The sequence below is a fragment of the Apus apus genome, chromosome 7 (assembly GCF_020740795.1).
Source record: "Apus apus isolate bApuApu2 chromosome 7, bApuApu2.pri.cur, whole genome shotgun sequence".
In the NCBI taxonomy this organism is placed as follows: Eukaryota; Metazoa; Chordata; class Aves; order Apodiformes; family Apodidae; genus Apus; species Apus apus.
Window position 1 is genome coordinate 12,437,664 of NC_067288.1, and position 23,073 is coordinate 12,460,736.

General features: G+C 39.6%; 2 protein-coding genes across 7 annotated transcripts in view; one reads left to right on the forward strand and one right to left on the reverse strand.

The window, feature by feature from the left end:
- The window catches only part of PLPPR4 (phospholipid phosphatase related 4), a 31,785-nt gene extending 25,010 nt beyond the window's left edge, over positions 1–6,775 (reverse strand). The window contains exon 1 of the mRNA XM_051624533.1: positions 6,671–6,775. Coding sequence (XP_051480493.1) covers positions 6,671–6,748 — 78 coding nt within the window. The 5' untranslated portion in view covers positions 6,749–6,775. The remainder of the gene's footprint in view (positions 1–6,670) is intronic.
- PLPPR5 (phospholipid phosphatase related 5) overlaps positions 1–23,073 on the forward strand; it is a 204,369-nt gene that overhangs the window by 100,675 nt on the left and 80,621 nt on the right. The gene's annotated exons all lie outside the window — the stretch shown is intronic.

Consider the following 23,073-nt stretch of genomic DNA (forward strand, 5'->3'; position numbering starts at 1 on the left):
TTATTTAAATAAATATATATGAGGCAGCAATTACACAGGGAGAAACCAACAACATAAAAATTGTTGAACAAAATTCTTCTTAGGCAGGAATAATATAATAAACCTTTGAAGATATTTCTATTTAATTAAGTATAAGAGCTTAAACAGAAAACAAATCCTTAGGCAGAAATTTTGCAGCACAAAAAATACCATTAATGCATTTCTTTTCTGTGTGACTTCAAAAGTAATTGATGATTTATTATATTAATTATGATTGCAGTTAATTATGGTTATTAATTAAATCAATGGTTAGTTATAATCAATTAATAACTACAAACAATGAGATTTAAGATACTGCATGCACTGTTGATTATGAAGCTTCTTTTATGCTCCTGCTGCAAGGTTATGGTAAATCAATAACAGCAACACTTCAAAAAAAAGGTAGTTGTTTTCAGGTCAGAGTGTTATCAAACTTCAGCTAGAACTTTCCACAAAACCCCCATCTCTAGGGGACAAAGCTGCCAATCCCTATAAAATAGTACAATATATTCTACTCTCTAAAACACACTGGTTTCCTTACATACAAAAAAAAATTAGAATTCTGTGGTTGCCAACCCTTCTCCAGTGGCTGTTTTGCCACTTCTGAACTCCCTTCCTATAAACTGGCCTTTAAATCAGTAAAGATACAATGTAGAGCTCAGCTCCTGTGTATGTAAGGTTTCACAATAGGCTGTTCTTTATTAATTTTGGTTGCAAAGTGACAGAATTTTAAGAATTATAGAAGAAAATCACAGAGAGTGGTATACATTTTTGAAGAGGGAATAACTTTGAAAAATTAATCTTCTTTAATTTCATATTCATGCCTCCTTTTACTATGGGGTACTAGGTCAGAAGGATGGTGCAGGATGGAAAAGGGAGCAGGGCCTTCTTCATTATGGACTACTCAAACTCTACGCTTGCCAAGCAAGTAGTCAAACACAGAGAGAGATCTAACATGTGGCATTTGCATTTTTCCTGTCAGAAGAGCCTTGGCACACACCTGACACCTTCCTTTTTGTTCCCCTTTTCTTCTCATCTGCTAAAAGCTGGTACTATGCAGGATGTATGGCTCTTCTGTAAGCATAGGAGTGATGTGGAAGATGTAACATATCATGATGCCTTGGCCAATGAATTATACAGCTGCTTTGAAAACATAGCAGCCTCCCTAGGCCTCAGATAGCCCCATAACATTTTGGGGATGCTGGTTACTAATGTACTGTTATAAACAAATCTCATATCTACGCTCTGTGTGTCAGCCACATGACCAGGTCAGAGCAACAACCACATTGTTAAGTGTCTCCTTCTTTGCCTCCCCTCAGACATGGTTGATTCTTTTGAGAGAAAAAGCATTGTATTTGGAAAGTATTATAGTACTTCCACAGGATGGGGACAATTTAATCTTTTGTAGCTGGAGGATTTTGTTGTGGTTTGGGTTGTTGTTTTGTTTGTTTCTGTTTTGGCTTGGTTTGGTTTTTTGGGGTTTTTTTTGTTTGTTTGTTTTATCGAGGCTAATTTAAGCGTATCAGAAGACTTATCTAGAGAGAAATGTGACTTCACACAGTGTAGTCCTCCTAGACACAGTGGTATAGTTTAACTCTTAACAGTAGATCCAAACATTCTGTCCTTAGGAAGAAAGATTTAGCCCTATAGCCTACTCTCCCTCTACTCTTACTCTAATCACTGCACTCCTTTGGCTTTTGTGTCTCTTCCAGTCACATCTATAATGATTTGCAGGAGACAAAGTGCATGATTTAAGTGTGGTGGGTCCTGCATGACTGAATAGATGAAAAAAATGTCCAGATGTGACTGAGAAGTGACACTCAGCTACCAAGTGATGTGCACATTTGATGTTTCAAACCTACCTTTGTCAGTGTATGTTAGAAACAAAAGGAAATAAAGCATCTGGTGCTAAGACAGTGAATGTCCTCCACATGTGCTTATTTAAATGGAAGCTGATGACCTCCTGCTTTTTGCAGCCTACAGTCCTACAATACAAGATTTTTGTGCTTCCTGCTAGTGAGAATTCCAGCTGCTTTGGGGAAAAACAAAAGCAAGTGGTCTTCCACAACTGAAATAAGTGTTTCTGAACAACCCTGGTGTGATTAACTCCTGGCTGTGCTCTCAAAAGTGCAGAAAAAGAAGCTACCTGTATCTGTATGCATGCATCATACAAAAGAGTCTAGAGGACAACATAAGGAAAAAATTTAACTGTGCAAGGGACATTGTCTGAAATGTCTCCACTTTTAGTCCCTGGAAGTTAAGCAATCAAAAAAGGAAGGTTATGTCACACTCAGTTTAGCTGGTGAATAAATGCATCAAGTCACTCGGGTTGACAACACCTGGGCCTTTTGCATTCCCACATATGGGGCACCAGAAGAAGCATCAGTGCCACTGAAGTCAAGGCAAAAGTCATAGTGACTTCTGTGAAACCAGGATTTAAACCAGGGTTTCTCAAATGGAATGTAATGATTGAAGACAGTCTTTTTCCTTCACCAAGAAGAGTGTATCTTCTGCCTCTAAAATGTGTGACCATTTTGCCAGAATAAGAAACTACATATCCCTGGAAGTTTTCCAGATTCATATTAAAATGCAAGACATTAATATTTCTTCTGTAAGTTAATATGATGTACTTTGAATATGCTGAAAAGAAAGTCAGTTAACAAAAAGCAAAACTTGTTCCAGGAATAATAATTTTCATTATCTCCCAGAAGCATGTAGACTTTTTACCCTGAAGATGAATTTCCATGAGACCACAGGGACTACAAATTTTCATGGCAAGTTTTGTCTTTCTCAGCTATGCAAAGGAAGCTCAGTTGACCTATACACTCTACAGAAATCTAAAATACCACAAGCACAGTTAGGAATAAACCAGGCCAAACTGCCTCGCAGTGCTGATTACCACATGCTTCAGGCAAGCATCATGCACAAGGCGATCTAATACTATTTAGCTCTCAGTAGTGTTTTAAAACATCCTCTAAAACATTCGTATAATACATAGGATACATCTTAAAGTTATTTTATGAATCATGAAACTTGAAAATACATAATCAGAAATGTGTTAAGATTATTCCATAATGCTCATTTGTTTGCTGTGATGCTTTTAGAGAATGACCCATCTACATTTTTTAGAAGATCCATCTCAATTTTATTTCCTTTTAATTTTTGTCTTCCAAAGCTCTAGCCTGATTCTCCTTTAGCTTTTCCTGTGTAAATGAGGAATAGCTCTCATGATAACAATGATCTTAAGAGGGCATAGTGGTTTCCTGTTTTAACTCTGTTGTTCAGAAACACTGCTAATTTGCATTACTCTTAAATTCGACTGAAACCAAAATGAGGCCCAGAGTATTCTGAATTTAACCATCAGTTATATCCTATGTAATAATAATTTATCCAGTCCTGAAAGTTGCTGATACCAAACACATTTTTTTTAAGTAGTTGGCTATTGTTGGATCGCATTAGGAACTTACCTCCTGTTTACAAAGGAAATTCATGTTACATGGTAATGCCAGTCAATCACATGGGGTGATCCCTCTATCCCTTACACTTGGAAACTTCTAATTGCAATTAAATTTTCTTTGATCAAATCCCTCAATCTTTGGTTTTCCTTGTGCCAATCACAATGGAAGAGTCTAAGCCATCATGCTAGGATCTGCCTATGTTAAAAAGCTCTAGAAAGGCATTCTCCTTAGTCTGATTAGAATTAGTGTGTGGCTAAATGCAGGGTGGGTGTGCAAGAGCAACACAATCTAAATGTAGAGTCCTGCACCTGGGGAGGAATAACAATGTGCACCAGTACAGATTAGGAGCTGACCTGCTAGAAAGCAGCTCCATGGAGAAGGACCTTGGAGTCCTGGTGGACAGAAAGCTATCCATGGGACAGCAATGTGCCCTTGTGGTCGAGAGGGCCAATGATATCCTGGGGTGCATTAAGAAAAGTGTCTCCAGCAGGTTGAGGGAGGTTCTCCTCCCCCTCTACTCTGTGCTAGTGAGACCCCACCTGGAGTATTGTGTCCAGTTCTGGGCTCCCCAGTTCAAGAGAGACACAGATTTACTTGAGAGAGTCCAATGGAAGCTACAAGGATGATTAAGGGACTGCAACACCTGCCTTATGAGGAAAGGCAAAGAGACCTGGGGCTGTTTAGTCTAGAGAAGAGAAGACTGAGAGGGGATCTTATTAATGTGTATAAATATCTGAAGGGTGGGTTTCAAGAAGGAGAGGCTAATCTCTTTTCAATTGTGCCCTGTGATAGGACAAGGGGCAATGGATGCAAACTAGAACACAGAAAGTTCCACCTCAACTGCCTTAATGCAAGGGTTACAGAGCACTTGAATAGGCTGCCTAGAGACGTTGTGGAGTCTCCTTCTCTGGAGACTTTCAAGACCTGTCTGGATGTGTTTCTGTGTGACCTGCCCTATGTGGTCCTGCTGTAGCAGGGGGGTTAGACTCGATGATCTCCAGAGGTCACTTCCAACCCCTAATATTCTGTGATTCTGCAAGTATTTCTTTCTAAATATTGTATGAATTGTCACCTTCTCACTCGAGTGATTAGAGTGCTCAACTCAAATGTGGGAAACTGTTTCAAATCTTCCTGCTGCATAATGGGAGAGGGCTGATAACTCACCAAAGAGTTTCCTAATCAATGTTATTGCAGGCAGTTTTTTTTTTCTCTTGATGTTGCTTTTACTTGTACTGAATACCTGTGTGTTCATCAGTTCAAAGCTTGGGGATGGCTTAAGTCTGCAGTTCAATAATTAGAACTTGCTTCTGGGGGAGGAGGACTCCCTCAGGCTCTCTGTGTGACTGCATAGCAGAACTGAAAATTTATTAGGTGACTATTCTGTTAAGAGAGAACACTGGCTCCCTCTCAGAGCAGCTGGATGTAGAAGAAATTTCCACCTCTTTTTAGATCTAACTGTAAATGACTTGCTGAACTTCTTAAGAGTCCAGGGTGGAGAACTTGGCTGCTTTGTGTGGGAACTGTAGACAGAACTTAGACTAAGTTCTTCATTGCTCACAAAATCCTTCGCCTTATTCCTTGTAACAGCTACAGGGAGCTTCTAGGGGAACTACGAGCATGCAACTAATATTATATAAAGCAATTCTTTCAAGTAGCAGCACAAAACACATGCTTGCTGCTCAAAAGAGATGCTTATTTCATCCCATCTTGCTGCAGGCCAAAGCACAGCACACCTAAAAGCACAGTTCTGTTGTGTCTTGCAGAATCCCTCCATCATCCCCTGCATTAGAGTTATGGCCAAGCTGAGGTTCAGCAATTTCCCTTCCTATTTGTTTTCCCAAAGCAACAAAGACAGCACAGAGTGAGGAAATCCCTACCTTTTTTTAGGGGCTTCTTGAAGCTTGACCTCTCCCTCCTATGCAAAGCTAATGTAAGGTACATGGCATGGCAAGAACCTTCCATCAAAGGGCTTTTCTGGAGCAGGCCTAATTACATTGAAGGGCTGTGTGTGATGCTTCCATATAACCAGCCTCCACAAAGCTTTCCAGTTGGTGCTGCTTACTTTGGGTTAGCTCCTGACCACATCCAGGTGCTTAGGGAGCACAGGGGACAGAGTCACTCCACTGTTACCTAAAATCCCTTCTCAACCTCACCCCTTCTACCTCCTAGAGAACCTCCAAAGCCCTTCAAGTGCACCTGAAAGAAAATAATTTTTGTTTTCTATTTCACACAATGTTTAGATTTTTATATTTTATATATTACACACTGTATATATTTTTATGCTTTTATTTAGCTTACCAGTTATAGCTAATTTACACCATAATTTACCATTAAGTTCTTCACATTATTTTCACAGTAGCTCTCTGAGGTAAGTTACATGTTGCCTCAGTGTCATTTCCCTGTGAGTGGGGGCACCTGAAACACTGCTTAATCCATGAAACATTTTTCCCTCCCTCTTTCTGCTGTGCTATTAAACAAATGCACATCACAGCATTTTCCTTAATCATAAACTGTGTCTACTCATGATCTTACAGAAGTACATAAGTGACTGTACTTTCCAGGGGGGCTAAATGCCCTCAAGTGGCACACGGAGCAGCTAGTGCCTCTGCAGCTCCACCTGCTACCAGCTGAGCAGCCATAGCAGGTTTTGCTCTTTAAGATGTGTTGAGAACCTCATTCCATTTTCAAATCAGACATTTTTAGTTCTGTAAGAGGAAGCACTTAATCCAGGGGTCGGTAAAAACATTCCACCGATTATCACTTTGAGAACAGCTCTATTTTCCTAAGCATTCCCTTATGAATATTTTTTATTATTATTATTCTACCAAAGCAATATGAGCAGCATTTGCCTAGAAGCCAGCCCTTCTTGAAACATGTCTTCCTCCCGAGAGGTCTCTGTGCACACCGGATGATTTAGTTAAACAGCCCTTCCATTTTCTTAGCAATCCTCAGAAATAATTCTCCTTGAAAAGACCGCAAGGAAGAGGTTAATTAATGCCTGCTCCTTATGGGGGCTGCGATGCTCATTTCGGTAAAGGCAAAGCATCACGTAAGGATTCTGCATCAGACGATGCGGAGACGGTGCCGAGGCGAGCTCTCTCCCCGCGGAAAGGCTCGGGGCGCTCCGCTCCCCGCGCCCGCCGCCGGCCCCGCCGCTGCTCCCGCGGGCCCCGCTCGGCGGGGCTGCCACTCACCTCCACGAAGTAGAAGCAGGGCAGGAGGGTGACGCTGTCCTTGGTCACTGCGCCCTTTTGCCGCTCCTTGGCGGACATGCTGCCGGGGCTGCGGGCGGCGGCCCCGCGGGGCTCCCCCGGCCGCTGCCCGCCGCGGGTCTCCTCCGCCCGCCGCGCCGAGCCCCGCACCGCCCGCCAGCGCGTGCCCTGCGCCGTGCGCGGGGCTGACGTCAGGGGCTGCGCGGCGGCGGGAGCGGCTGCGGGAGGGACGCGGGGTCCCGGCCGCTTTAACTCCTTCGCGCCGGCGCTCCGCGGAGCGTCAGGGCCAGCGGGGAAGCAGGGGAAGCCCCGGGGCGGTGCCCTCGGAGCCGCGGAAGCTTCGGCTGCAGCGAGCGGCTCGCAAGCGTGCACGTACAGGCCTGAGGCACCTGGGCAGGTTCCCTGCGGGCGGGAGGGTGCGCAGGGCTCTCCATGGGGCGGCTGGGGCTTTTACCTCGTTTCTGGGAAATCTTCCTCTGAAACAAGAGTAGTAGCGTGGCCCTGGGAACAGCATTCCTATACGGCCAATGCTTTTTTGCGGGTAAGATCTTTTTTGGCTTCGAATCGCCAATGACAGCTCCCCCCAGCCTCACGGCCAGTCAGGGGGAGGGGGGGACTGGGACTGAGCAAAACCGAGCTCTTCAACCCCATGTGCAATATTGAGGCATGTGAATTCTCTCATCTGTGAAGTATTTGGTGCAATTCCTGCTATGAAGAGAATAGAATTAACCTGAACAATTGTTTCCATGGTAAAACGTGGGCTTTTTTTGAGATCCTATATATGGATCAAAGTTTGCAGCCTTTCCTCAGGCAAGCTGCGGTTGATGTCAACAGGAGGTACCCTGGACAGGGCCTGCAGGAGTGCTCGGTGTGGGATGGCATTTTCGCTCTTTTGTAGCACATTAGTAATGCCTGCAAAGGTTGTCTTGAACCTATAAGCTTATTCTTGCATTGTGGGTTTTAGCTTTAACGTTGCAGGAGAGATCCATGACTCAAGCAGTTGTCATTTATTTCTTGTCCCTCCTTTTTTTGGGTAACATGGGAAATAACTTGGTGCTCTTGTTCAGACTGGACACATTCCTGTGTGATGTCCTCTAGGTGACCCTGCTCTGGCAGGGGGGTTGGACTAGATGATCTTTCGAGGTCCCTTCCAACCCCTAGGATTCTAGGATTCTGTGATCCAGCATGCTAAGGCAATGGAGGTGAAGATTCTCATCAGTCCCTTTTCTAGTTGTCCTCCTTTCATTTACCCACAGAGGATATGCCAATCCATGCTCTGCACTGAGCAGACAAGCAAAGACATTTTGTAAGAGGGTAAAAGAAGAAAACATACTCCATGCCAGCTGGCAGGTGTGCAGGGCAAATCTGTAGTCTGACTCCAAATCATTGAGGAAGACTTTTCAGAGCTCCAGGTTGTAAGTGTTGCCATGCCAACAAGTAGTCTTGTCCTAACCCTTTCAGGAAAGATTTCCAGGGCTGCTTCTGACTCAGGAGTACAGGGGACACATTGATAGCCTTGTGAAAGGGAGATTGGAGGCTCCAGGTAGCAGAGGTGCCCAGGAGAGTTTCTGGGAGCAGAGAAAGTTTGTGCCTGACTATCAGGATCAAATTCCAGTAAGTTATTTTGGGTGGTTTGGGGATGTCTGGTAGTGGTTCTGACCCATCACTGGTCTTGCCTTTAAAGAAGAAAAGTCCCTCTTCGTTAACCTTGCTGCTGGGTTATTTCAAGTAAAAAAAAACCCAGGAGTTGAGGAGCTGTAGCAAGACTTTGGTACTGCCAAATATGTAACTCTTATTGGGGAGAGTGGTTAATGAGTGATGGCCTCTTAGAGTTGCATTTACTGTATCAGCCTTGCTTGTTCTGAAATAATTAATCTGGTTTGAAAACCATTAGCACACACCATTAAAAATTATTCAGGAGTGCTTTGTCTGCCCCTGTTTCACACACAATTGCTTCATTCTGGAAGAGCAGGGAGGTTAGTGTGCTTCTCTGGTAAAATGAACCAAGAAACTCATATTGTGATGTAACTGCAGAAACTGGCAAAACCCCTACTGTTAATTATATTTTGTTATTGTGCTGCTTAAAGCCCTATTAAGAGAGCAGCTGTGGTAGTTAGAGACAGTAAAATAGAGGTGAGTAACCAGTTCCTATTTACAAATTCTCACTATAAATAAGTGTCTGGTGGGAGGGATGTAATGCAAGGTGTGTGGCTGCTGTAAGGGCAGGAAGAGTTGTGCTAATGCTCTTGGGTTTTTTCTCACTGCTTTGTGAATGTACTGACAGAGGGAGTCAGGAGAGAGCTTTTGTCGGTGACACAGCTAAACCAGAACTTCTGCCCTTTATCTAGTCAGATAGAGAAGGAAAAAGATCAATGCCCCAGAGTGTGGCAGGTCTGCCTTGCGCTAGTCTAAAAGTGATACTGATGAGCAAGTATGGACATAGCTAGGGTGCATTTTCCACCCTTCTCTCTGGGTTTTCACTTGTTCTCTGTTGAGACTCAGCTATAGCAACCACTTTCTCAAGAATAAGTAACTGAGGCACAGCTAAGGGGCCACTTAATAATTTCACTTTTCTGTCCTGGCAGTAATGCATTCCTAGCTTTCACCCTCCCTGCCTGAGCCTCAGAGGGCAGCACCTGATGGACTCAATGCAGAAGGTCTGTGTCTTTCTTCATCTTGTAGTATCCAGAGGGGGCTGCAGCCATTTGGACCTTAGATCCTGAACTAATATAATAGAGTAAGAATTTTTCTTCTTTGCTTCTTAAGTCTGACATTTAGGTTCCTGTGTGTCCTCTTTCAAGCACATGAATCTTGGTGGAAAAAGAGGAAAAACCCTGAGTGTAATGATGCAGCTTTTGGACATAGCAATTAATCTATGAACTAACACCTGGAAATACACAAGTATCCCCAATGCTGTTACATTCAGCTTTTTTGACAGTTAGTTATTAGAAATTATGGGATTGATTCCTGTTTCCATCACAGGTCATTGGATTGCTCTAGAACTAGAAGCAGTCTTCAAATGAGTATAACATAAATTCATATCCTTATTAAATTCCTTGAATGTTGAAACAACAGTGTGAAATGGCTTTTGTGGAAATTAATATCTCATCTATATGATCTCCTAAAGGAAAAGATGTCGGTGGTAAAAAACTCAGAAAACACCTCCTCCTGTCACTTTCAGTCAAGTCAGTCTTACAAGAAATGGTGATGCATGGCTTGCAATGCATGACATGTGAATCTCTGTGCATGATTTTCATATGTACAGGATCTACAGGAATGCTGACAGCTTTTTTTACTGCAAGCAATCACTGTGACAGGAAAGTGTAATGGAAACATGGTAGTACACAGCATAAAATTGTTTGTTTATGCTTTGCTTCAGTAAAACCAATTGAGCTAATGGAAAAATTTAAAGAACCCAGGGAACAAAAAGATAATATTCAGAGATCTGGAGCACAGGCCTCTTCTGACTCATCTGGGATAAGATTTTAAAAAGAGAGATTTATTTTTCCTTTAACAAGAAGAAAACTCGGCCATCACTGGGTGTCCCTGGTGATTCCAAGCTGAATTTTAAGAGCTCAACTTCACACAAAACTTTGCTCCCCTAAAGAAGTACTATCAGTGGAGTATTTTTAAGTGAAGAAAACACCTTTCTTTGCCCTTGTCAGGCAGAGAGCAGTTTGCACAGTTGTTAGAAACATGATTTGAAATTATTTTCCATCACAGTCTAGGGTGTTGGCAAGGCTGTACTGTCTAAAATGTGACTGCAGGTCTTTGTCTCCATATCCAGATGCTCTCTTCCCTCTGCAGTGAAGTCCACCTTTATTCCCAGGCTTTGGTAATTGCTGGACCAGGCAATGGCTGTGGTTTCACTGCTTCTATGGGAACAGAAAGCACGCTGTGTAAGCAGGCAACTGAGATATATCACTGAATAACAGCCCTTGCAAAAGCAGGATGAAATAATTTGGGAAAGAATTAGAATTGGCCAAAAGGTGGTGGATCTGTGGCTGTGCAGATCCACTGGTCAGAGAATGGCACTGGGGGATTTGTAGCAAGCAGAAATTTGGGCAGTGGCTGCAGCAGCTGTTACCGTTCCTTTTTAGCCTAAGAAAACCTGCTTTCCAATGATTGCCACACAGTTTCTCTGTGCAAAAGCTGTTTCTGTGTGTATGGATCAGGGTTAACTCTTTCATATTATTTGGTTGTTTCTTTATTTTCTATGCTCACGGAGCATGGAATAGATGATGTGAACTCACCATATTAAAACATTAATCCTCTTCTGAAGAAAGAGTGGCGTATGGGAACTGGGCTCTGCTGTGTGGAACTGACAGATTATTTTTGTTCTGCTTTGCTTGCCATATCCAAATTCAGAAATGCAGCAGTGTGTGTGTATATACATTCTTTTATTTTTTCCCCCAGTCCCTCAGGAAAATGTCTGGTTGGGGGAATGTGCTCTGTGTATTGTATTCACGTGTTATTTCATAAGTAAATCTGCCCTGAGAAAGTGAGAGGACATAGCTTGTTTTACAGTTATCCACTTAAAAGATTGCTGTGGTCAGAAGACAGAAAAATGTTTACAAATAATTCATGAACAGATTTTTTAACCTTCAGTGCAACAACTTTAATATAGTCTGTTACTTGGAGAAAAGAAATCAGTGATTCCCAGGACAAAGCCCGTATCAGACAACAAGGCAATATCTTTTCTAGCATCCTAACAAGGTATCCTACCTATAAAACTGGGAAATGTGATGAAAGGGAAAAATGATGGGATATAGCAAAATTGGGTAGCTGAATGATATCAAGGCATGCTTTTTGCAAGTGCAACATTGTTTTTTTCTTTACTTCTTCATGTTAGGACAAAATTTTCCTCTTTAACTCATCTGTAGCTCCCATGTGAGTAGCACGTAGCACTCTTGAATAGATGGCATGTGACGGCACTGGGAGATCCATAGTTGAACAAGTTCAAAACATGCAAAAGAGATCCCCAGTGCAGATGGGAGAGTTAAATTCTACTTGGAACTAGTGATTACATCAGGCAATTTTTTCTCCACTATAGCAAATAATGTCCTGTTGCTATAAAGCTTTGTCTTCCAATGTCTTTTCTTTGGCCACTAGATATGGGTCACAACTCTAATGTAGCAAATGATTCTGAAATATTCCTGGTTTTCCCACTGCCTTTTGCACTGAAGTGTTTGGTCTAGAAAATGAATTTTGCATGTTTTTCATGAGTCATGCTAGAATTACTGTTCTGAAACCATGGCTTTAAATCATACATGTGAACACATCTATGCAGTATTTTGCAGACATACATGCCTGTGCTTTCTGGTCGTAGGTGAGTTTTGGTTTGCAAGCTCTATGGCTGCAGAAGGGTAATGCTGGACTGTGGTTTGTAGGAACTGCTTCCACTTAAGTCAGATTTAGCACCAGGCTGAATGGTTATGTGGCTTTTGGTGAAGCTGCCTTGTGGATCTGGAATATGGGAGAAGGAGTTTATGTTTGTTATGTATTATGCCCAATACGCTTTTATTTTCGTGCTGCTAATGGCATATTCTTGGTTACCTGCATACCTCTATATTTAAGATCTTAGGTATAGGCACAAAGGCACAAGAATGTCAGAATGTGAAAATCCCAGACTGTTTCTGGGATATCAATGTCTCTTTAAAGCAACTTGGCATAGTTATCAATAAGACACAAATCTGGATTTTTATGTGATGACCTGTCACAAAGATTTTGCTTAAGTCTGGGCAAGTTGCTCCTTATCATCAGCTATTTGGTGCATGAGCTGAGGCAGAGGTTGAGTGAGAAACTGCAGTCATGCAATTAACCCATTTGTCTAAATGGAAAGGCAGAAGTCCCAGCAGGAGTCCTGGTTGCCCTGCAGGCTGTATGAAATATCCTGTCAGAAAGGGGCAAATATACATGTCTGACATTTTGAGGAGTACTGCTAGAATATCCTTTTGATATTAATCCATCCCCTTCTAACCACTGTACATATTTGCATCTGAACTTATTTTTGCTGTTTCCAAGACTCTGATGTCATGTTTTTCCTACTTAAATAACCTCCATCTCATTTTTTTTCCTTAAAGCACTATACGTGAACCCAATATTTTAATGAAAAATGTATGCTTCAAATTCTGTGAACAAGGCAAACTCCATGCATGGCTTTGAGAAGATAAAAACACAAGATGTTGCCTTATTCATAGGAGGTTATAGAAAAAAGGTCTAAAATGCTAAAATACGTATTTTTCTCGGAGTATTCTTAGGTGTTCCATGTTCACAAGAGACAATAATCTTTTATTTTTGCAATAGTGATGTCCAAAGTTAGCTTTCCTATAAAAGCATTATTTATTTTGAAAACTTATAATCATAGTGCTGTTTTTTGTCAAGGACACAAATTAAGTGGCCTGAGGACTGAAGAAAACTCCTGTTTCCCACCATTAAATATTCATTTTCACTGTTCCTTATTAAAACTGAGGCATAAGAACCTACTCTATGTGTACACATGCATGGAAATATATTTTAATGTACTTACGAAGTCTTAAGGCTGAGATGTAACATGGCAATTGAATGAAAGCATGTCAGCTAAAAATGACTGCAATTCCAGAATAGCACTAAATATATAGTAGCATTAACTATTTATATTGTGTAGCACCAGAGGACTCTATCACTGAACTAAAAAAAAAGGGAAAATCATGAAATGCACATTTTATTATTTGTGTAGCATTTTCCTTGAAAAATTCTGCATTGTCAGGCAGCAGAAAAACTCATTATCAAAAGATGTTACGCAGAAAAAGCAAAGCACAGGAATCAGTCTATCATCTTATCAGACTAAAAGTGAAAACAACTGATCTGTGAATAAGTTGAGTAGAAATAGCTTGAGTGTAAGAACTAGTTGAATATGAACGGAGAGAACATTATAAAATTAACACTTGGACTAAAAGATAAGAGGACATGTAGTCATTTTGTATCTTGGTTCTGTAATGTGAGACTGAAGAGCTGCCAGGTGGCTTTTCAGCCCCTTTGAGATCATGCTTAGAAAGATGTTAAAATCAACCATTGCTAAATGAAATGTCGAGAAGTTTGTTGACAGTGGGAATGTAGAGGCTAACAGTCCACAGGTGTTCAGCAAAGAAAGGGAACAGTAACTGAGTTATTATTACTTTATAAAGATATAACTGCATAGGTTGCATTATCATTAGTAAAAATATCTGAGGATTTAGCACTTGATGTTAAAAACCTGTGTCTGATGATAGAGCCTACATGGCAATGCTTCTCAGATATACTCAAATTCTCTGGATAGTTCCTAGCACAGAACATTAAATGGTGGCAGAAAGGGATATTTAGCTCTCCAAATAGTCAAAGCTATAGCACTTAATCTTCTTCCAGTGACATGTGAAGTTGCAAATTGCAATCCTTCTCTTGTCATATGATAGAATCTACTGTACATCTATTTTACCATCTGTCTGCACACATTCAATAGCGACAGTGCTTCCAGGAGTGTGGATTTACTGTGCACAGAGAGATCAGTAATACTGCCCGTGTACAGTAACTATTAGTCTCATGGACCATAGTTGTATACACAGTTAATTGGTTGCACTCCCCATTCTGTACATTCCCAACTAATAAAGGCCTATGCAGCCAGTTAAATATTATCTTTGTTCTATACCAAAAAATGTGTTTCTATATGACAAGTTCAATGTTTGTAGAAATTCCTAGACTTCTGTCTGATAGAAGAGTGCGAATCCTGAACAGGGGTGTGGTACACCCATGCACTTTTCCTCCAAACACTTTAAGCCCATATTTTCTGCCACTTCGATGTATCTAATACAGCTGATCCTGTCTCTAAAACTGAAGTGAATGTGTTTTTCAAGATGTAGTTGTGATTGCCTGTATTGTCATTGATTGCTGATATTTTGGCTTTTGAGATAGTTGAGCTTTTTTTCTTTCTCTCTTTTTATCTATTATTAAAATTATCTATTATTCTGATACTGCAAACATTCTGGAAAAGAGCAACAAATGAGGCCTTACATAAAAAGGAAGCTGCATATAGTTAGCAAAATATCACTGGGCATTTAGGAATAAGTTTCCATTAGAGTTCAGATAAAATGTTTGTACTTTGCTTATGTAGAGGACACAAAGTAAAGTGGTTGACAGGCATTCAAAATTATGCAAATTCAAATGCAATGGTTCTGAACCAGTTCTTCTCCACAGAAGCTGTGTGACATTGTTATAGTCAAATAGGTTGTAAAGGAAGTAATTTGTCTCCATGAATTTGGCTTTGGGATTTCCTAAAAGTGAGACAAAATCTCCTTTTGTTGATCTGAACATTTCCAGGCTGAGCATGACAATATCAAGCTTTGCTCTATATTCCTATGTATAAATTTGCACTTGTAGAATAATGCTTCTGCAGAGAAGCACATGAGCTTGTAACACACAGATGGTTTGTTTATTCTTACCTAAACTGTGGCTTCAGCGGAAATACTATATAGCTTACAATAATACAGAGTTGAAATTCTCTGCAATGTAATGATTACTCTCAGCCTACTAAGTCAACTGGAAATGAAAGACTTCAGTAACAAGTACACTGGGCTTGTTTTCAGTCTGGTTAAGCAGAGAATTCTGGTATTTAATGTTCAGTATTTTGATTTTTATGATTATTCATCCAAAATACTGATCTAGCTTATCACAGTAAATGAACACCTCATAATTTGAGATATTTTTCCTTCAAGAATCCCTATTTTGTAACTAAGGAAATGAAATATGAAAGACTAAGGCCTTAACAAGACCTTAGTTTTGCTGGAATAACTCTTTGATGAGACATACCAGGCATAGTTACGACTCCATAGTTCAATATGGATTCAGTGATATTGACCAAAAAAAAAGTCTTTTAATGGCTTTTCACTTGGAAAATAAGAATACCTTATCCTAGTAATGAGACTTTGTTGCAGTATAAAATACAGCTATCTTTAAGACTCCTGAAGTAGAAAAGTCAAACTTTCCTCAACAGAGTTGCACAATTAAAGTTTTTAAGCTGTGCCATGACAATTTGCCTGAAGGGAAGCTGAGAGCTGAACTACTATCTTCTGAATCTTAGCAGTGTCTTAAAGCACTGGACCAAACTTCCACTTCTTCTTGTGCCAGAAACTAGGGGCAAAGAATAATAAAACACAGGCTGAATTAATTGGCTTAATAACAGAAAGAAAATTATCATAAGTAATGGCGACAGCAATAATGAGGAGATATCCATCATGTAAGGAGGTGATTTGTCTTGGTGCAGTTCTTAATTTTCCCTGACTGGAAGACATTATGACTTTTCATTGAATCTTAAGGATTGTAACTCGTAGGTGTAACTTGCAGAAAACAATGGAGATGCTTGTCTGTAACTTGAGTGATATGGGCCCTGTTCTGCTTAAAGGCATGTCTGTACAATATGTGCTTCAGAGTTAAACGGATGGCATTTTCTATGATTGCACTAATTCAATAACTTGCTTTTCTCTGTGTTTTTGTTTTGTTTTTATAATTCAATTACTGATAATTAATTCCTTTAAGAAAATGGACTACTTTAATGAATAGATATTTCTACATATTCTTGGTAGCACATGCATATTAGGATATGTATTTCCAAGCTGTCAACTCTGCCTCTAAATTCAGTCTGTCTTCTGGTAAATACCTCAACAAATCTGCAAATTTTTCAGATAGCATTTCAGAGTAGGCAGTTCTTGCTGATGGTCCCAGATTCAGTCCCCTGATAATTGTCCTGGAGCAGTTTAATGCTTGCAGAACATGTGGAAAATACAAGATGATTTTGCAATAGGGAAAGCAGAAATGGAGGCTGTGTACGTTCTTGAGCTGTGTGCAGCTCACTGCATTGTGTGCCAGTGGGTTCTTGTCCTGTGCAGCTGCTCCAGTAAACACCAATAGTAGGATAGAAAGAAATGGCAAAAGGCATGGAATTAGACATATCTGATGCCTTAATTAATGCTTTTAGCTTCATGTTCTTTCATTTAGCACCTGGCTTTCCCTGATGCTAGATCCTGAATTTGACACAGTATAGAAAGAAAATGGCTACATATAACAACTGGGGAAATTAGGGCTCAAAGTGATACCTAAGCTCAAGTGTACCTCAGGGTTTTTTTTGCCTGCAACAGTGCCCTGTGGAAGCATTCAGGGAAGCCACATACTTGAAATGCTCTAGTAACTGTAGCAGAAAGGCCTCTGCCTTGGGAAATGGCTGGTGCGAGATCTCCTGCTGGCCTTATATCTCTGCAGTGTGTCCTTTGGCCTACTGATGTATCTCCAGAGGGAGATCTGACATCTTTATGACTTCTGTATAATCAGAGAACGGTAAGAAAGACCCACATGAGGGACAAAGACTTTGCTTATATAACTTGAGAGGAGATAGTCTTTATCTCTGATTTTACAGATGCATTGACTGAATATGACACGTGCATTGATTACATGAAGCCAGCATAATTTCGTGGCATTGTAAGCTTTACCTAAGTGAAAGGGTTGAGGACAGATTCTGTTGATGCTATGATCTGTTCTTTCTGGAATGGCAAGAAACAATTTTATTTGTATAGAAAGCAATTACTATATAATTGCAAACATAGTTACAGATGCATTCTACCAGGAGATTTGCTATATTATATATTTGCATGAAAAAAAAACAGGCCAAAGTTATCACCTTTCACATGCAGTATTTGAGCTGTAAGAGAATAAAACTTGCCTAATGCATAATTAAATTAATTATAAGGCATCTACTGGCTCACTGGCCTCCTTGCAATGTGGTACCTGTGCTCTTTTAAATAATTATGTGCAAGTATGTGATACAAACTCATATTTGTTTATTGCTTGTGGAGCTTAAGTGCTTCACGCTGACTGCTGCCTGTAACCTGACTAGATACATGGATTTACTTGCAGGATTTTAATGTTGTTTAATTAAAGCAAGGATCTCTGGGTACAAAGATGAAAACAAGATTCCTACTCTGAACTTAGAAATCTAGATAGTTTTTTTCCAGGCAAATTCAAGTCTCTCAATAGTTTTAAATAATTCAATTTTGATAACCTTAATCAATCTGTAAAACATTCCATTCATGCTTTAAATAATTCAGTAACATAAACTGTGATGTGTTCCATATTTTTCCAAGATAACAATCTGTGTGCATTATCACCTTTTAATTATTGTTCTATCCACACGTTCTTCAATGGCTTGGTCATTCAGATTGATTTGAAACTTATACCTCATTTGTATCAGAGCTGATGTTTAGCAGCTTAAATATTTTAATACCCCATCAACTCTCAGTAAATGAATTTTTTCATGTTCTCTGTGGTTTCATGTTTACAGAAAAAGCTTAATGCTAAATTAAATCACATCGACTCACTGTTTCTTCACCTGATAGAATAGCTCAGAATTTCTCTACAACCTCAAAACCTCAGAATAAAAACTTTTGTGACTTGGACATATGAAGGTGGCTCAGCAGAGAGTCTCTGGTCAGTCTTGGTATAATTGTATCCAAATGGGAACAGACAAGAAAGCAGGAAGCCTTAGTTCTATTCATACCAAAACTGTACCTAGAGTGGAAATTAAATTGACCACAGATTTACATAATGAAATGACAAACTACTAGTGTCTACATCCAGGAATGTTCCACATTCCTTCACTAAAACCAACTAGATGGAAAGTGCTGAAAGTCCTTCAGGTCCCTAAAGGAAACACAGGTGTAACAGAGACATTGCTTTTCTGAAGTGCACAGGGTGCACTCATTTCAGCATACATGTGGCATTAACAGTGGAAGAAGGACAGATACTTAGGAAGGTTCATCTGAAATAAGAGGGAAGGTGCTATGTAGCTCAGCAAAACTCAGCTACTATTCCAGCCTGAGGAATGGCTTTATGGATTAAGTGGTGAGAACTACGAAAGTGGAAAAGGTCCTTCTGAAATATATGGAAGAAAATAAGAAAGTGGCTTCCATGGACAGAGAGACTTTTTGACTGGATAAGTCAGCTGTCAGTTGACTGTGGAACAGGGAGATGTGCATTGCCTGAGGCAGCAGATAAGGGAGGTATTAGTGATTTGCTTTGGTAAAAATTGTTATTGGTTTAAAGAATATTTCATCCAAACACTTGTAAATCCATGAAAAGCAAGGTGTTCCTTCTTTGAAATGCTGCATTTAAAAGCTTTCAGCATTTCAGCATTTTACATATCAAAATATGCAGCTTAATTACATACCAGAAATTGTTTAAAATCCCTTTTCCTGCTGTGGACAAATGGATGTCACCCAGTCCAATTTTAACAGTACCCCTGAATTGCACTGAAATATAGCTATGTTTTTAATCTATCACAAATTAAAAAGCAAAATCTTGGATATTTAAAGAAGCAAAAGCCTTACAAATATTTTCTTAATTCCATATTAATCCAAATACACAATAGCATAGTTTTATTCATCTTTCCCAAGAGTCCATTTATGTTGATTGAGGGATTTATTTGTTTGGGATTTAAAAAACATCAATATAAGCATGTAAGAATGTTATTTGCATGTGCTTTTCGTTACCATTATTTTCTCTCCTGCTGTGGCAGAATGTTTTCCAGATACAAATTCTAGTGATAAATAGGGAATTGTGACCAATGACAAATCACATGTCTAAAAAAAGGAAAAGATATGAAGGAGTTGATATTTTTTGTTACTATGTAATACTTAATTTTACTGTTTTTGAATGGGCTCATCTATCTCTCTAACAGCAATAATTTATTTCCACTGTTTTTTCTGCATCTAACACACCATTTTGGGAAAAGAAAATTTACCATTTTGATGTAAATTTCTGCACTTAATTGCTAATAACTAAATAGAAGTATGGGAATATTTCCTTTCATTCACATTGAAATTAAATTCAGATAATCTGACCTGCTGTTAGGAGATTCTAATGGTTATGAATTTCACTGTAGTACAAAAAAGTACTGCAAGTAATCATCACTTTCTTATTTGTGTGCATGCCACTTGATGAATATGCAGATGAACCCTATCACAGTCTTGGATACCATATGGAAATTGTTTATGACTCTTAGATAAGACGAGCTAGTTTATTTATGGTGCAAAAGCAAGATTAAAATCAGTGACTGCACCTATAATCTTAATTAAACAGGTTAAAATGCTACATTTTAAATCACCGTGATGTCAAGATTATGATCACTGTTAAGAGGATAGAAAGTATTAACACCTTCCCAGGAGTTGTGTATCCATTAATCTGTTAATGGATTCCTGTCTGAATCAGTAAATATTGATTTGTCTTGGGATACAGACGTAAGGCTTGAAGAGTCGAGGAAGGATGTGATACTCCAGAAGCAGGTATCACTACTCATAATATCGGCTACACATTTCTGTATATTCTTGCTACAGATTTTTGTCTTTTCTCCTTTTATTTTATGCTCCCTAGATGCTTTTGCATCTCTTGTTCATCTCTTCCATATTTCTCCATTTTCCATGCCATTTCTCCATTTTGGCTTTATCACTCCATTCTCTACACACCTTTTCTTTCTTTTCTATCTTCATGTTTTATTAATTCCGTCCTACCTAGTTTCTTACTTTTCTTGCCTCCTCCCCATCCTGCCTTCTTTATTCTTTTTCTCTAATCCAGCAGCTCTTTCAGGCTTCCATCTTAATCTCTCCACCCTCCTTTGTTTACCTTCACCACGTCTGTTTCCAAACTCCCTGCACCTTTCTCCACAATGCTCCACTTTATGCTGTTCTCCATCATGCTGTCCATGATAGTGCTCTCCAACCAGCCTTGCTTAGGGCAGTATTGAATTGAAGTACTAAGCAAAAGCCAGGTACTTAAGTCCTGAAGTGACGAGCAATACGACACCCACCTCTTGGTTTGTGTCTGTGTCCCTTGCTTACTGTACCTCTCTAAATATTACCCGTGCCGAGGCCATCGCTGCCGGTGTGACACCGTCCCGGTCTGCAGGAGTGACGCTGAGGAGCTGTCCAAGGTATGGCTGGCGGTCCCGTCTCTCCTCTCTTGTCCTGTCCTGTCCCTTCCTTTTATCTAGTTCCTTTTCAGTATTTTAGGACTGTGCTTTTCAGAAAGGTGGCTGCAGACATAGCCAGAAATCCTCTCTTCCTCTCATCCCAGTAACTCGACTGTGGCCTGTGGGGAAGTATCTGTTATCTATGACCAGCTAATAGAATCCAGGATAGCAATCCAAAGGTGCTGGAGTCAGTAGGATGCTGAAGATAAGGCACACGGTGGAAAGCAGTATCTCTTGTTGCAAAGTTTGGCAGAAAGATAATGCAGTTTCTACGTGGAGATGGAATTACAGACAGATCAACAGTGTCCTGCTTCCCTAATCTCCTGCCTAGCTCGAGTTCTCAGATATGCAGTTATGTTGGGAGCTGTTTTGTATCCAATTCATGTCATCCAATTTGATTGTTTTTGAAAGTTTGGGAAAATGCATTTTAAATGTGCTTCTGTGCATTGTTATCCACACTGGCTCCTAAGGACACTTTTCCAGTTTGTTGACATAACCTTTCGTTTAGAATATACGTAATGGATATCTGGGGTATTAAAGCTGTGGTGAGAGACATGGACAGGTAAAAAGGATCAATCTTTACCTCTCCTTGCTCCAAACAATACTTTGTTTTCATGAGTGTTCTCAACTAAGTAATCATATTTCTCTCCTAGAATATTTTCATCATCTGTTTTAGGATGTAACATCTCCACACAGACATTTAGAGACATTTTGTCTATTTTATAGTTTGCTTAATTTGTATGTCTGATAATTCTTTGTGTGTAGTTATTTTTTTTCTCCAGTGGCTCAGTTTTCCCAGTTGTTTATGTGTCTCTTTCCAAGAGTGATTGAAGAGGGACTAGTCCTGAAACCCAGAAAAATGTGATTGTAAAATCCCTCTCCAAAAAGCAGGAGGCTGGCCTTAGCACAGTGCATGAAACTTTTGTTGTTTCTTTCACTAACTTGGTTTGTATATTTTTGGAGCTCTCATAAACTCTCTGTACTGTAGTTCATGCTTTTGTGAAGTGGAGACAATGTCCTTTTCAGTCTTATGAGATGATAAAAGGGTTATTTAAACCATAATTAATTTTGGTACTGTGAGATCATTAGAAGAAGGTCTTTTGTTGTTACTGAAACTCTATTCTTTCAAGAAAATGAATTGATTAAAGTTTCTAACAATGTTGATGGGAATTAGAATTTTTCAGGAAATTCTAAAGACACTGAGGACATAGAGCAAATACTTATGATCTTTGTGTCTACATACATTTTTATTACAGACAGAATCTTCTTCACGGAAGAGCTATGGGGATTCTCTACTGTCTGTAGATTTTTTAGAATCAGGCATGATACCAAAAGGTTCACCCACTACTCCATTTAACTTCTTTCAATCGTGCTGTCAAAAAATGACAATACAGCAGTTGTTAGCTACTTCTGTGTATCCAGAGAGTATCCATAAAACATATAAACTTCTTCTAGCAGACAGTGAACCTGGGGTTGTGCCTTCAAATGGGTATTTTCCATGACTAGTATAATTTTTGATGCAATGACACTTTTTTAATAACACAGAGGACTGACTTTTCATGTAGAAATTTCACAGGAAGCAAGAAATATGGGTTGTTATTATTAGTACTGTTCTAGAAATTTTATGTCACAGGTTTTCCTTTGAAATATAACACATCAGATTATTATATTAATGTAATAATTTATCATTTTTTACTATACTTGAATTTATAAGTACTTTTTTCCTCAATTATTTCTGGGTCTCCAAGGAGTGTTTTAAAATGTAAAATGAGAAAGAAAAGAAATGAAGGTGGGCAATGTTGTTGAGATTGTTTTCTAATGCAGTAGGTATTTTTCCAATTTGTTCCCACTATGGATATGTGAAACAGTAGTGTTAGCAGCATGATTAAATGCCATGGAAATAAGTTCTGAGTAAGATCGGTTTCTGTATTTTGGAAAGCTGTACTGAATGTGGGAGAAATGGACTCTGATTCTCATGCAGTTTTGTAACAAAAATTATAATCACTTACAAAATATAAAAAGTATGTCTAAAAACATACTTATGGCATGTGCAGGAGGGCAAAAAAGAAGAACATCTATTGAAAGAGAAGTTACCCAGGTAAAGTGTAATATTCCTCTGTGGGGTTTTACTTCAGGAGTTTTGTGTCCTCTAGGAATAGGAGGGAGGAGAATCCCCACATGGTTCTGCAGATTCAAGTTGTGTTGTTTTTCATGTCACCCCTGCTACTGCAAGATCTATAGTGAATAGGTTAATTTGTAAAAAAATGCAGAGAGAGCATTTTTGTGAGCTATTTGCTGCTAGTTAATTTGCCTCTAGAAAGAAGATTTGCAAGATACAGAGTGGAGAGGTGCAGATTATACC